The sequence below is a fragment of the Gekko japonicus genome, unplaced genomic scaffold (assembly GCF_001447785.1).
Source record: "Gekko japonicus isolate JY-2015 unplaced genomic scaffold, Gekko_japonicus_V1.1 scaffold666, whole genome shotgun sequence".
Classification (NCBI taxonomy): Eukaryota; Metazoa; Chordata; class Lepidosauria; order Squamata; family Gekkonidae; genus Gekko; species Gekko japonicus.
In genome coordinates this window covers 177,142-193,220 of record NW_015160854.1, presented here as the reverse complement: position 1 = coordinate 193,220, position 16,079 = coordinate 177,142, and the positions used below count along the sequence as shown (strand labels likewise).

The following is a 16,079-nucleotide window of genomic DNA, read 5'->3' as shown; positions in this document are numbered from 1 at the left end:
AACAACGCCAGATGTGACTGAGATCCCTTGATCAGGCACTGCTGGTGGGGGGACGGGACAGAAATCAGTGTGGTGTAGTGGTCAAAAGTGTTGAATTAGTATCTGAGAGGCCCAAGTTGGCATTTGCACTTAATGCCATGAAGGCTTACTGGGTGACCTTGGGCCAATCACACACTCTCAGGCTAACCTCCCTGGTTAAGAACATAAGAGACGCCAATGTTGGATCAGGCCAAAGGCCCATCTAGTCCAACACTCTGTGTCACACAGTGGCCAAAAACACCAGGGGCCATCAGGAGGTCCAGCAGTGGGGCCAGGACATTAGAAGCCCTCCCACTGTTGACCCCCCCCCCAAGCACCAAGAAGACAGAGCATCACTTGCCCCAGAGCCCCTAGCTATACCTTGTGGCTAATAGCCACTGATGGACCTCTGCTCCATATGCTTATCTAATTCCCTTTTGAAGCCGTCCATGCTTGTAGCACCCACCACTTCCTGTGGCAGTGAATTCCATGTGTTAATCACTCTTTGGGTGAATAAGTACTTCCTTTTATCCGTTCTAACCTGACCGCTCAGCAATTTCATGGAGTGCCCACGGGTTCTTGTATTGTGAGAAAGGGAGAAAAGTACCTCTTTCTTTACCTGCTCTTTCCCATGCATAATCTTATAAACCTCGATCATGTCACCCCTCAGTCGTCTTTTCTCCAAGCTAAAGAGCCCTAAGCGCTTTAACCTTTCCTCATAGGGAAAGTGTTCCAACCCTTTTATCATTTGAGTTGCCCTTTTCTGCACTTTTTCCAAAGCTATAATATCCTTTTTAAGGTGTGGTGACCAGAACTGCACACAGTATTCCAAATGAGGTTTCACCGTTGATTTATATAGCTTTGGGGAGAAAGGCGCGGAGTATAAATCAATTCAAGGGATGACATGATGGAGATCAAGCACATCCCGAAGAGATCTGCTCCATCTTCTACATGTAAAGGTAAAGGTTCCCTTGCTCGAAAGCCAGTCGAGTCCGACTCTAGGATTGCGGTGCTCATCTCAGTTTCAAAGCCGAAGAGCCAGCGCTGTCCGAAGACGTTTCCGTGGTCATGTGGCCGGCATGACTAAACCCAAGGCGCACGGAACGCTGTTACCTTCCCACTGAAGTGGTACCTATTTATCTACTTGCAATTTCTTGCTTTCGAACTGCTAGGTTGGCAGGAGATCTTCTACATGACAGCCCTTCAAATTCTCGAAGACTGCAATCATGTCCCCTCTAAGCCTTCTCTTTCCCAGGATTTAAGTATCCCCTGTATACTTTTTTCAACTTTTTAGATTTTTCTGCACACCTGGAGACTGCTCCAAGTGTGCAGGAAAATCTCTCTGCCCCCCAAGTGCCCCCGATGTGCAAATTTAGATATCTGCACGCCGGGGGCAACTTGTTTTTTAGATATATAGATATGGAGCAGAGATCCATCAGTGGCTATGAGCCACAAGGTATAGATAGGAACTCTCAGTGTGGGGCAAGTGATGCTCTGTGACTTCTTGGTACTCGGGGGGGGGGTCAACAGTGGGAGGGCTCCTGGTGTCCGGGCCCCACTGCTGGACCTCCTGATGGCCCCTTGGTATTTTTGGCCACTGTGTGACACAGAGTGTTGGACTGGATGGGCCACTGGCCTGATCCAACATGGGCTTCTCTTATGTTCTTAAGCGTTTATTTATTTCTAATGTTTATTTTGAATATTTAATATTAAATATTAGAAGAATTAGGTGTTAAATTTTAGAACTAAAGGTTTGATTATATGGAATTCCCTGAGAATGAGGCCTTGTATGCAACTGCTGAATGTGAAATTCCAGGCTGATTGCGAAGCATGCCAAGGGCCCGCTCTTTCTAGGGTGGAAAACAACGAGCTTTTGACATACAGTCAGTTGTAAAATAGCATTTGAGCTACGAATCGGTTTCCCCCTGGCTTGTTTGTGCACGAAAGAACTGTAGGGTCAGCATGACATGTTTGCAGGCCTGTGTAGCAGCTAGAAAACGGTTGCCAACAGACCCAAAAGCAAGGCCTCGCCCCCGTTTGCTTTCCTGAGCAATGGGGGTCGAGTTCCAATCCCATCTTTCTGTATTCAGCTGTGTCTTTCTGTGCTTGGGCTGGCGAATACGAGAGGTTTGTGTCAGATTGTGCCTGGAGAGGAGACGACGGCGAGGTGATACGATAACCATCTCCAATTACTTGAAGGGCTGTCGTGCAGAGGATGGGGCGGAGTTGCTTTCTGTTGCCCCAGAAAGTCGGACCAGAACCAAGGGGTTGAGATTAAATCAGAAGAGTGTTCCGCTAGAAGAAGAGGAGGAGGAGATTGGATTTATACCCGGCCCTTCACTACCCAAGCAGTCTCAGAGCGGCTTACAAACTCCTTTCCCTTCCCCTCCCCACCACAGACACCCTGTGAGGTGGGTGGGGCTGAGAGAGCTCTGACAGAAACTGCTCTTTTTCAAGAACAGCTCTTATCAGAACTACGGCTTGCCCAAGGCCAGCCAGCCAGGTGCAAGTGGAGGAGTGGGGAATCCAGGTCTGGCTTTTGCTCTGGACCCCTATCTGAGGAGGGTCTCTTCTCTTAGGTCCTGCAACTTCCTCATATCAGATGTTGGCCGCTGTAAGCTAGAGTTGCGGTTTTCAGCGTCAGGGGATGAAGGACCCCCGTAACATGGGGACTGGTGGAACCCCAACACCTCCTTCCTGCCGCAGGAAGTGGTGGTGGCTACAAGCATAGACAGCTTCCAGAGGGGACTGGAGAAATTGACGGAGCAGAGGTCCATCCATCAGTGGCTATATAGTGGGAGCACTCTGTCTGGGGCATTGATGCTCTGTATCCTCGGTGCTTGGGGGGTGTTCTGGCCCCGCTGTTGGACCTCCTGATGGCGCCTGGGTTTCGGCCACTGTGTGACACAGCGTGTTGGACTGGGTGGGCCACTGGCCTGATCCAACATCGGCCTCTCCTACGTTCTTACGTTTTCCTCACTTAAGCAAAACCTGGTAGTTCATTTCAGAGGGCAGCCATTTTGGTCAGCAACAGAAGACCTTGGTCTGAGTTCAACCGCACCTTAGCAGCCATCAAGATTTTTGGTGTCTCTGTTAAAGGGAGCTTTGAATCTTTTTTTTTTTTTTAATAAATTTATTTTCCATGTTTTCACCTTTACATTCCATAAGTTTTATATACAAAAGATATGTTAATGAGTTGATCATTTATACATCTCTAAACGTCTTTCTTTTTACTTCAAACATAAATTCATACTAGTACTTTGCTCACATTTCATATTCTTCTTTTATGTTTTAGCCAGTCATATATAATCTTCCATCTCTTCCAAAATACATTTTTCTGGTTTATTATTCAATACTAAGCTCAATTTATCAATTTCTGCAATATCCAAGATCTTATGTTTAAGTTCTCTTATAGATGGTATGGCTTTCGACTTCCACCGTCTCGCTACCAGTATTCTTGCTGCTGTTAAAATGTATATTATTATACGTTTGTGGTTTTTTATTTTATCCGGAATCATGTTTAGTAAGTATATTTCAGGGTTTAAAGAGATATTTATTTTAAATATTTCTAGAAAGATTTTATGGATTTTTTTCCAATAGGGTTGTAGTTGAGTACATCTCCACCAAATATGTAGATAAGTACCTACGTTTTTGAAGGGAGCTTTGACTCTTGAAAGCCAGGACCCCCAAATCTCTAGGGATTTCCTCACCTGGAGCTGGCAACTCAACTTCGAGATCAGCAAGGTTTTGGGGGCGAGCGTTGATTCTTGGAAGCTTATACCCCGGAAATCTTGTTGAGTCTCTAAGGTGCTAGTGAACTCTGATCTAGCCGGTGGTAATTTAACAATTGCGGACTTCGGAGTTTGTACTCATTATAATGGTAACCTGTGGGAAGTGAAATGCCTGAAGTCAGAGACTGCACAGTGGCAGAAGTCCTTGGGGATACTTATGGAACCCTCAGGTTGGAGCCAGACTGAATTGGCATTTTCCACTCATGCACCCTAACCCACTGCAGACATTTCATGTCGTGTTCGATGTTCATTATCCCTCAGAAGTAGTGTTTTGTGGAAATAATGCAAAGGCGGGAAAGCTCCATTCTGTTGTGGGAGAATTTAGTCTGCATCTCACCCCTGGTTGGTAATTGCCGGGTTGTGGGTTCAGATTCCCTCTCAGATTGGAGGCTTACTTCGTAGGTTGGGTGTCTCAGCCCAGGCCTAAAGCTGTTGTGGGAGGAAACCCTGTGCTTCTTGGTATAAGAGCATTTCTCCTCTGCTGGAGTAACTTCTGGAACTGTTCCCTGTGGGAAACCTTGGCAGCGAACTAGGCCATTTGTAAGGAAGGACTTGTGAGCGGAAGTCTGGACAACGTTCGTTTTCTGTGTTTCAAACTGATCTGGGGATGTGCAGAAAGGTTCTGAGATCACAGTGAGAAGAGTAGAAGAATACGCCAAAGAGCCAGTTTGTTTGAAGTGAATTCCATATATGCTGAAGAGGCAACCCTTTTTTTAGCTGAAAAACAGCTTGCCTCTTCAGCACTGCAAGTTGTTGCAGTGGGAAGGAGGGGGAGTATGTGTAGTTCTCTGCTTTATGTCCACACACGCTTGGTTGCAGCCACAGACGTCAAATGGCAACTGTTGACTTTATGGGTGTCCTCCTGCAATGGTATTAGATGGGGAGACACTGGTGGTAGTTCATCAAGGACTTGTAGATCCCAAAGGGTAGTTGCCTTAACCACAGTGTTACATAAATCTAAGTTGCATTTCAGAATCTTGTAGTGTGGTCGTCTTCCTCCTATGGGGTGGGCCCTCAGATGGGTCATGGCGCCTCACCAGCTGGGTCAACAGGCTCTTATTGAGTTGCAATATTATTGGCTGCTGGGATACTTGCATAGAGGGTATGGGCACCACATGACCTACTGTTCTGTTGTGTGGCTGATGCCCTGTGACGTTCTGCCACTATACTACATGAATGTTTCTCTATTGGGTATTCAATCTCTTGTGTTGTGTCCTGTGCTTTCCGGAATACGGTGGGATTTTTTAAAATGCAATAAAACATTTCTCTGATTTGTCTTGACAGGTGATCGTCAAAGTCAAGTGCGCAGCTGAATTCAACAAATACAAGTAAGAATAGCTTCCATGGCTGAAGCTTAATGAATCAGCTGTTTTCATTGCCGATTAAACTGCTGCCTGTAATTGATTGGTTGGGCTACTATTGACCAATTCTAGGGTTGCCATAGGGATGGTTTTCTGGGTTTTATATGAATTCCAGAACATTGGAAGCGTTAGAAGAGCCCTGCAGGATCAGACTAGGGGTCCATCTAGCCCAGCATCCTGCCTCACACAGTGACCAGCCAGTTCCTCTGGAGGGCCAATAACAGGGCAGAGAGGCCGAGGCCTTCATTAGAACACCAGGAGAGCCCTGCAGGATCAGACTAGGGGTCCATCTAGCCCAGCATCCTGCCTCACACAGTGACCAGCCAGTTCCTCTGGAGGGCCAATAACAGGGCAGAGAGGCCGAGGCCTTCATTAGAACACCAGGAGAGCCCTGCAGGATCAGACTAGGGGTCCATCTAGCCCAGCATCCTGCCTCACACAGTGACCAGCCAGTTCCTCTGGAGGGCCAATAACAGGGCAGAGAGGCCGAGGCCTTCATTAGAACACCAGGAGAGCCCTGCAGGATCAGACTAGGGGTCCATCTAGCCCAGCATCCTGCCTCACACAGTGACCAGCCAGTTCCTCTGGAGGGCCAATAACAGGGCAGAGAGGCCGAGGCCTTCATTAGAACACCAGGAGAGCCCTGCAGGATCAGACTAGGGGTCCATCTAGCCCAGCATCCTGCCTCACACAGTGACCAGCCAGTTCCTCTGGAGGGCCAATAACAGGGCAGAGAGGCCGAGGCCTTCATAAGAACTTCAGAAGAGCCCTGCTGGATCAGACCAGTGAGGGTCCATCTAGTCCAGCATCCCGTCTTACACAGTGGCCAACCAGTTCCTCTGGAGGCCCAACAACAGGGCATAGAGTCCAAGGCCTTCCCCTCATAAGAACATAGGAAAAGCCCTGCTGGTTGGGACCATTGGTCCATCTAGCCCCGTATCCTTTCTCATACTGTGGACACAGACTTCCTCTGGAAGTCCAACAGCAGGGCACAGGGGCCGAGGCCTTCCCCTGATGTTGCCTCCTGGCCCTGGGATTCAGAGTTTGGCTGCCTCTGAATGTGGAGGTTCCCTGTAGTAACCATGGCTAGTAGCCACTGATAGACACTCCCATCTCCCCTGGTTCCAGCACAGGAGGGATCTCATGGTTTTGATCAATATGCTTGTGCGGTCTCTTCATGACCACTTTTGAAGTCAGTAGACAAATCCTTGCATGAAGTACGAGGTTTAAGGAAGAGAAGAGATTGGGTTTATACCCCTCCCTTCACTACCCAAAGGAGTCTCAGAGTGGCTTACAAACTCCTTTCCCTTCCCCTCCCCACAACAGACACCCTGTGAGGTAGGTGGGGCTGAGAGAGCTCTTGACAGAAACGGCTTAGTCATGAACAGCTCTTATCAGAACTACGGCTTGCCCAAGGTCATCCAGCCAGGTGCAAGTGGAGGGGTGGGGAGGGAATCGAACCCGGTTCTCCCAGATTAGAGTCCGGCACTTAACCACTACACCAAACTGGCTCTCAAGAAATGCTTGTCAGATTACCCCCACCCCTGACATCTTGGAGTAGTTGCCAGGACCAGATGGAAAGCATTTGTTAGCCAGTGCGGCAGCTAACAGCTTTACTGGCATAATTAGCCAAGGTTTGGCACAAGATGGAAAGTGGTATCCACGTTGGGGGGGACCTGAAACAGAGCCGCCCCGAACCAAATCTGCAGGGCTCCACGAGGCCCTGTGACTGCAGAGGCTGCCTGCCTTCCGTGGCCAGAGGAGCTCTGTAAATGAGTGGCGATTAGACACTAGCTTATTCTTCCCTGCACAAAGCGTGATTAAAGAACCATAAGGATGGCTTTTCCTTCCTGTGTGCATTATAAGGTTATCTGACAGGTTTGGGCCCAGGGGTAGCCTGACCTCATCAGATCTCAGAAGATAAGCAGGGTTGGTCCTGGTTAGGATTTGAACGGGAGACCACTGAGGAGGTTCAGGGCTGTTAAAAAAGGTAAAGGTTCCCTTGCTCAAAAGCCAGTCGAGTCCGACTCTAGGGTTGCGGTGCTCATCTCCGTTTCAAAGATGAAGAGCCAGTGCTGTCCGAAGACGTTTCCGTGGTCATGTGGCCGGCATGACTAAACACCAAGGTGCACGGAACGCTGTTCGAACTGCTAGGTTGGCAGGATCAGGGCTGTTACATAGAGGCAGATAATGGCTAAGTACCACTGAATGTCTGGGGCCTTGAAAGCCCTATGGCAGGAGTGTGGAACTCATTTGTTATGAGGGCTGGATCTGACGTAAATGAGACCTTGTTGGGCCGGGCCATGTGTGTCATAAAATGTAATGCCCGGTAGCGGAGATGTAAACTTTATAAAGGACACAAAGGTTGGGGTTTTTTTTACTTAAAATAAAAACATGCTCAAAACATGAGCACTCTTGCAATAGTTTGTTTATTTAACAGTGTCTGATCACTGACACCTCTTGCTCTGAATTGTTGCATCAAAATGTCTGCGCTGTTGCAATCTTGAGTGTGGTGTTCAGGTGTGTATCTGTAAGCCGCAAACCTGCGATGACGCCGCAGCAGCAGCAGCAGAACTGGAAGAAGAAGCAGAAGCCAGCCAGTTCCACTGCGGGCCTGATAAAAGCCCTCTGGGGGCCTAATCCGGCGCCTGGGCCGCATGTTTGACATCCCTGCTCTACGGGGTTGCCATAGATCAGCTCCAATCAGGTGGTGCTGTACACCACCACTGGCCCATTAACCCAGTAGCATATTGGGTGGTTTTGTGAAGGAAAAAGTCTTTAGGCAGAGGCAACCAAAGGACAAACCGTGTTACTGAAATCACTGTGGATACATCTTTGGAATCTAGAACTGGCAGCGATGAGTCTGAAATTTGTTTAGCTAACTTGGTGTGACCTGTGTGGTGCAGTATCAGACTAGGATCTGGGTAGACCTGCATTTGAATCCCAGCTCTGCCATGGAAGCTCACCAGGTGGTCTTGGACCAGTCACGCACTTTCAGCCCAGCCTACCCCGCAGGGTCATTGTGAGGACAAAAAGGAGAGGACGATGCAAACTCCCCATTGGGGAGCAAGGTTAGGGATATAAATAAAGTAAATGAAGCCATTTTGTCTCAGGGTTGTTGCTGTGCTAAGAAGCGTCTGAGATTTTCTGGTCTGAGGGGGTGTTGCTTGAGATGATTCAAGGTAACCTTTCAAACAAGAAGTAATATACATACATTTTAAAAAAGTAAATAGGAAGTGAGATGAGAAATGAGAAGCTGTGTCTTCAAGATCCTCAAAGGTACTTTTTGAGTTTCTGTGCTTAAAATATTAATGCTGCTCTTGGTTTGTTTCCATAAAAACATGGAACATTTATAACTGACCTAGACAGCAGGTTTATAATATAAACCCACACAAAAGGAAAGGATAAAATGGAATATATGTAAGGGAAGACTGGCTGAATTAAATTAGTCACCAGCAGTGTAGTCAACCTCCAAGTACTCCTGCCAGGAGGCAACCTCAGGGGAAGGCCTCGGCCTCTGTGCCCTCTTATTGGCCCTCCAGAGGCCACTGTGTGAGTTGGCCACTGTGTGAGACAGGATGCTGGACTAGATGGACCCCTGGTCTGATCCAGCAGAGCTCTTCTGATGCTCTTCTGAAGGCCTCGGCCTCTGTGCCCTCTTATTGGCCCTCCAGAGGAACTGGTTGGCCACTGCATGAGGCAGGATGTTGGACTAGATGGACCCCTGGTCTGATCCAGCAGAGCTCTTCTGATGCTCTTCTGAAGGCCTCGGCCTCTGTGCCCTCTTATTGGCCCTCCAGAGGAACTGGTTGGCCATGGCCACTGTGTGAGACAGGATGCTGGACTAGATGGACCTTCACTGGTCTGATCCAGCAGGGCTCTTCTGATGCTCTTCTGAAGGCCTCGGCCTCTGTGCCCTGCTGTTGGCCCTCCAGAGGAACTGGTTGGCCACTGCATGAGGCAGGATGTTGGACTAGATGGACCCCTGGTCTGATCCAGCAGAGCTCTTCTGATGCTCTTATGAAGGCCTTGGCCTCTCTGCCCTGTTGTTGGGCCTGCAGAGGAACTGGTTGGCCACAGCGTGAGAGAGGATGCTGGACTAGATGAACCCCTGGTCTGATCCTGCAGGACTCTTCTGATGTTCTTATGAAGGCCTCGGCCTCTATGCCCTGTTGTTGGTCCTCCAGAGGAACTGCTTGGCCACTGTGTGAGGCAGGATGCTGGACTAGTTAGGCCACTGGTCTGATAGAGCAGGGCTCTTCTTAAGTTTCTAACTTGGAAAAATAAAAATGAGAGAATTCATATCTCCTGAGGTTCTGAAGATGGAATTGCAGTGAGTTCTAGAGGTGTGAGATTGGTGACGAAATTAGCTGGGAGTGAAAATAGCTACGAATACTTGATCTAGGAACACTTGGTCTAGTCTTTAGTAGTAGAAAAATGCAAGAGTCCAGTGGTGCCTTAAAGACTAATCAGGTTTGTGGCAGGGGATGGAGCTTTTGTGAGTCACTGCTCACTTCTTCAGATACTCAGTGTCTGAAGAAGTGAGCATTTGATTAAAGCAGTCCTAAACTGTGTTTTTAAATTTTTCGTTTATGTAGTTTTATGTACTTTATCCTGCCAACCTAGCAGTTCGAAAGCAAGAAATTGCAAGTAGATAAATAGGTACCACTTTGGTGGGAAGGTAACAGAGTTCCGTGCGCCTTGGTGTTTAGTCATGCCAGCCACATGACCACGGAAATGTCTTCGGACAGCGCTGGCTCTTCGGCTTTGAAACGGAGATGAGCACCGCAACCTTAGAGTCGGATTCGACTGGCTTTCGAGCAAGGGAACCTTTACCTTTACTTTTTAATGTACTTTATGTATTTATTAATATTGTAAGCTGCCTTGAGATCCATAAGGAAGGAAGGTGGTGAATAAATGTTTTAAATTAAATTAAAGAAATAAATTAGATTTGTGTTACCAGATCCCCCCCTCCCGACTCTGGGTCCCTCTGCTACCCACAGCCTTTCTGTTGCCTATGTTCTCTTGCAGGTTTGTGGGGTGTAGGAGAGAGATAAGCGACCTTTTAGTGGCAGGATACAAGCTTGAAGCTTGTCTCAGTGAAGAAATTAAGGAGAAGATAAAATGACGAAACTGTTAACCGGGAACAGAGTGTCTCTGCAGTTCCTTCCTTAACCACGTCATCTTTGTCGCCAGGACTGCCTTGTACGTGGGCTCTGTGTTCACCAGCCTCTTCTTCATGTTTGTGAACTTAACGTGTGCGCTACTGGTCCACGAGGATGCCCCAGAGGGTCGGCTGAGATGGGCGGTGTTCACCCGAGCCCTCGTCAACGACACCCTCTTCATTCTCTGTGCTGTTCTGCTGGCATACTGCATGTGTCGGCTGTCCAAAATGACTTCGGCAAACGTCTACCTCGAGTCCAAGGTAAGGGAGCCTGCCTGTATTGCATGTGTCACGTGGCGTTTAAGTTATGGCAACCCTGTGAATTAATGACCTCCAAAATGTCCTTTTGTCCCCTTCAGAGTAAATACAGAGCATTTAACATAAAACATTTAAAATACATAGTATTCGGAGGGTTTTTGCATACTGTGTACATTTATTATTAAAGCCTAGTATTTATTACCTTAGGGGGCTGCGGTGGCTCAGTGGTTAAGAAGCTGAACTGCAGACCGGAAGGTCGGTAGTTCAGCAGTTCGAGACCCGAGTGCCGTGTGATGGAGTGAGCTCCCGTCTCCGGCCCCAGCTCCTGCCAAACCTAGCAGTTTGAAAGCAAGAAATTGCAAGTAGATAGATAGGTACCACTTCGGTGGAAAGGTAACAGCGTTCCGTGCGCCTTGGTGTTTAGTCATGCCGGCCACATGACCACAGAAACGTCTTCAGACAGCGCTGGCTCTTCGGCTTGGAAACTGAGATGAGCACTGCACCCCTAGAGTCGGATTCAACTGGCTTTCAGCAAGGGAAACCTTATTATTACCTTTAGTAATTTATTTATTAATTACCATTATTTATTTATTGCCATTACTTACTATTAATATTAACGGTTAGACTTTGATGATTACATTTTATGTTCCATTACAACTTAGTACCGCTATGGTTGTCGTAATCAAACTATAACCAAAAAGTGCATTTTCAGAGCATTTCTAAAAGTAAAAAGGACGACGACAAGCTAGGTTCGTATATACATCAAAATCTATGTTTATGGTCTTGAATATAGCATTCTTGCATCAGCTTCAGAGAACACATATTTACACCATTGTAGTATTATCCATAACAACCTTAATTCTATTAGTGCGGTTGTATTGGTGCCAAAGCGATCATTATACCGATGGAAAAATAAAAAATAGAAAAGTATTATAACAACTTTAATACAAGTTGCTCATTTTTAATCTTATACTAAGCATAGTAATTTCCCCTTTTTTTTTCATCTTATAATAAGCTTAGTCATTTCCCCATTTATTTTTTCCCCCGAATCCTCTGACCGGTCGTTTATTTGTATAGTTTGTTAATTTGGCCACGATTGCGTGTTCTGCCATTTTAATCTCTCCCGTTTCCGTTGTTTGGCCTTCCTCGGCTTTCAGTTTGGCTGCCCGTACTATCCTGGCTGTACAAAATGTCCTATTATCGACAGCCTTGCTCAGGTCTTGCAAACGGAGGGCTGCGGCTCCCTCGACAGAGTCGATCCCGTTCGTGCTGGGTTTCCCTCCTTTCGTATCGTTGAGGAATTTCACATTACCCTTTTTAACCCGTTTTGCAGCCGTTTTTGATCTGTCGTGGAGTAAACCGGTATAGGGCTGCCATTTCACACATGGCTTTCCCCTTCCGGTAAAGAGCTGGATCTGAAGCGGTTTGCCATTTCAGCCTCCCCCGCTTTTCCCCTGCCATTTTTCGCCCGTGTGGGCGGTCTCCGGCTTTTTTTTTTTTTTGGAACGTTCGCTTTATAACGCTATAGCACTATAACAAAACACTCCAGGCATTCCAATGGTGTTGATATAATGCTGTTCCATTATAGCGCTATAACACTATAAAGCAAACGTTTTAAAAAAAAAGCCGGAGATTGTCCACGCGGATGAAAAACGGCAGGGGAAAAGCGCATGGGAACCGGGAGAGGAAACCTGAAGACTACTTGGAAGCGGTTGACAGGTAAAACGCTTCAGCCCCGTTTCCTAAACGGGACAGAAGCATTTGTGTCTGAAATTACAAATATATTCCGGTAGGGAACCGGTTGTAAAACGGTTCTGTCTGAAATGACAGACCAGAAACCGTTTGGGAACCGTTCCTCTTCTGGAATATATTGTCTGTCTGAAATTCCTCATTATTGTGTTTTCCGCTGACTCTTGTCTTCCCAGAATGTGACCGAAGTACAACAGCCTCAGTTTGGTCATTTTAGCTTCTAGGGGGAAGCTCAGGCTTGATTTGATCTGGGACCCTCTTTCTTGTCTCTTAAATTTTGCTAAAACACACCCTGCCTTTCACACTGTCCACGGGAGCAGCTTGCCAGTACAGATATAAACCCATCACTGCACAAGGTTTCCCAGTTCTAGGTAGGGGATCTTGAAAAACCAGACCCTGGGAGCCTGCAAGGTTTTGCAGAGGGGCTCTGTCACACTCTGAATCCAGCCCCTGAGAGCCAGCATGGTGTTGTGGTTAAGAAGAAGATTGGATTTATACCACCACCCTTCACTCCCCAAAGGAGTCTCAGAACGGCTTACAATCTCCTTCCCCTCCCCGCCACAGACACCCTGTGAGGTAGGTGGGGCTGAGAGAGCTCTTTGGAGGACTGCCCTTGAGAAAACAGCTCTGAGAGAACTTGTGACTGACCCAAGGTCACCCAGCCGGATGCATGTGGAGGAGTAGGGAATCAAACCCGGTTCTCCCAGATTAGTCTGCACTCTTAACCACAACACCAAACTGGGTCTCAGGGATTAAGAGCAGCAGACTCTAATCTAGAGAACCGGGTTTGATTCCCCACTCCTCCTCCACATGAAGCCAGCTTGGTGACCTTGGGGCAGTTGCGGTTCTCGTCGAACTCTCTCAGCCCCACCTGCCTCACAAGGTGCCTGTTCTGGGGAGAGGAAGGGAAGGCAACTGTTTGGTGTCGTGGTTAAGTGCGTGGACTCTAATCTGGGAGAACCGGGTTTGATTCCCCACTCATAAGAACATAAGAACATAAGAGACGCCAATGTTGGATCAGGCCAAAGGCCCATCCAGTCCAACACTCCGTGTCACACAGTGGCCAGAAATACCAGTGCCATCAGGAGGTCCAGCAGTGGGGCCAGGACATTAGAAGCCCTCCCACTGTTGACCCCCCCCCAAGCACCAAGAAGACAGAGCATCACTTGCCCCAGAGCCCCTAGCTATACCTTGTGGCTAATAGCCACTGATGGACCTCCATCATCTGTCAAGAGCACTCTTTCACATGCAGCTGCTGGATGACCTTGGGCAAGCCATATTTCTGTCAGAGCTGTTCTTGAAAAAAAGAGCAGTTTCCGTCAGAGCTCTCTCAGCCCCACCGACCTCACAGGGTGTCTGTTGTGGGGAGGGGGAGGGGAAGGAGTTTGTGAGGCCGCTCTGAGACTGCCTTGGGTAGTGAAGGGTGGGGTATAAATCCAGTCTCCTCTTCTTCTTCTTCTCTAAACATATCGGCCAGTATCATAATGCCCCTGTATAAATCTGTGGGGCGGCCTCATTTGGAGTATTGTGTATAGTTCTGGTCACCACACCTCAAAAAGGATAATAGTTTTGGGAAAGGTGCAAAAAAGGGCAACTAAAGTGATTAAGGGGATGGAACACTTTCCCTGTGAAGAAAGGTTAAAGAGGTTAGGGCTCTTTAGCTTGGTGAAATGGCGACTGATGGGTGACATGATAGAACTTTACAAAATTATGCATGGGGTAGAGAAAGATTTGTGTTCGCCCCCCCCCCCCCCCCCCCCGTCGACAAAAAGGATCTGTAGCATAAATACGAACGGGCTTTACCTAATGTTGTTGGTTCTTTCGCATCAAATTTTTCCATACTCTGTATTTTGAATGAGGAGAACCTTGTCTTTTTTTAAAAAAAGCATTCCAGTCATTTTAAAAGAAAAATCCTACAAATTTTTGGTGCTCCCCCAAGTTTTCCTATTTTCTGTGAGAAAAATTGGCAAGTTCTTGGAGCTGGGTGTCTGTGTGCCTTTTCTGAATTTTGCTACTTCCGTAGGCCTTCACATTGCCAGGAATGGAAAAGATAGGGCAGGCTGAATCCGTGGAAAGCGGAAGCTGCCGGGGTGAAGAGCTTTTCCTGGTTCTTTCTTGGGAGTACCTGGCTTTTACTCAAGGCCTGTCTTCCTCTAGCTGGACTTAGAATCAAAGAGTTGGAAGAGACCTCCAGGGTCATCTGGTCCCAACCCCCTGCACAAGGCAGGGAATTCACAAAAAATACCTTCCCCCCCCCACTCCCCCAGTGACGCCCTGCTCCATGCCCAGAAGATGACAAAAAACCTCCAGGATCCACGGCCAAACTGGCCGGGAGAAAAAGGGCTTCCTGACCAGCAGGGGTCATGTCCTGCAGGAGCACACAGAAGCAGAGCTCCGGCAGTAAAGAGCCCAGGGGGAGGGCACATGCAACAAGCCCCACCCCCTGCTCCCAGCAGCCCTCAGTCAGAGCAAGAAGCAGCCAGGTAAGTTGCAGAGCTCCCCCCACCCCGGCCCCAAACAGTCCAGTGGCACCTTTAAGACCAAGTTTTATTCAGGTACAAGCTCTCCCTCCTCTGTGAGGACAGATCTGCACATCCCCCCCCCCCAATAGCTAGCAATCCAAAAGAGTCCAGTGGAGCCTGAGCGGTGGGTGTTGCCTTCTGACACACGTCCGGTGATGTCAGGGGGTGTGGCATATGAGTTATGCTAATGAGTTATGCTAATGAGCTCTTGCACCTCTTTTTCTATAAAATGACCCCTGCTGACCAGTGTTCCCTCTAGGCTGAGTTACTAGCCCATAGTTTTTTAGCCTCCGGCTCACACATTTTTGCCTTAGCTCAGGAAGGAGGGCTCCAGAGCAGACTAATTTATGCAGTTGCCAAATTGCTCACTCACCACTTCAATGCCAGCAGCTCACAAAGTAGAAGTTTTGCTCACAAGGCTCCACAGCTTCGAGGGAGCATTGTTCCTGACCCCAAAGTGGCGATCGGCATTTCCCTGGGCGAGTAAGAAAGGGCCACGAGAACTAAGCACCCGAGGCAACCCTTCCCGCCCTCCCTTCTCAGGATCCGCCTCAGTTCACGGAATCAGCATTGCTGTCAGATGGCCCATCTCTAGCCTCCGCTTGAAAGCCTCCCAAGAAGGAGAGCCCACCACCTCCCGAGGAAGCCCCCTCCACCGAGGAACCGCAGAGAGCTAGTTTGCTGTCGTGGTTAAGTGCGCGGACTCCAATCTGGGAGAACCGGGTTTGATTCCCCACTCCTCCACTCGTACCTGGCTGGGTGATCCTGGGCAAGCCATAGTTCTGATAAGAGCTGTCCTTGAAAAAGAGCCATTTCTGTCAAGAGCTCTTTCAGCCCCATCTACCTCACAGGGTGTCTGTTGTGGGGAGGGGAAGGGAAAGGAGTTTGTAAGCCGCTCTGACACCCTCTTTGGTGTAGTGGTTAAGTGCGCGAGACTCCAATCTGGGAGAACCGGGTCTGATTCCCCACTCCTCCACTTGCACCTGGCTGGATGACCTTTGGCAAGCCGTAGTTCTGATAAGAGCTGTTCTTGAAAAAGAGCAGTTTCTGTCAAGAGCTCTCTCAGCCCCGCCTGCCTCACAGGGTGTATGTTGTGGGGAGGGGGAGGGGAAGGAGTTTGTAAGCCCCTCTGAGACTCCTTCTGGTAGTGAAGGGCGGGGTATAAATACAATCCTCTTCTCTTCTTCTAACTGTCTGGTTTAGCTGGAAACTCTTC

The 16,079-nt window shown here is 48.2% G+C and overlaps 1 protein-coding gene across 1 annotated transcript in view; it reads left to right on the top strand.

Annotated features, from left to right (window-relative positions):
* Positions 1–16,079, top strand: part of GPR137C (G protein-coupled receptor 137C) — a 38,062-nt gene that overhangs the window by 10,309 nt on the left and 11,674 nt on the right. The window contains exons 2-3 of the mRNA XM_015421341.1: positions 5,094–5,137; positions 10,367–10,595. Coding sequence (XP_015276827.1) covers positions 5,094–5,137; positions 10,367–10,595 — 273 coding nt within the window. The remainder of the gene's footprint in view (positions 1–5,093; positions 5,138–10,366; positions 10,596–16,079) is intronic.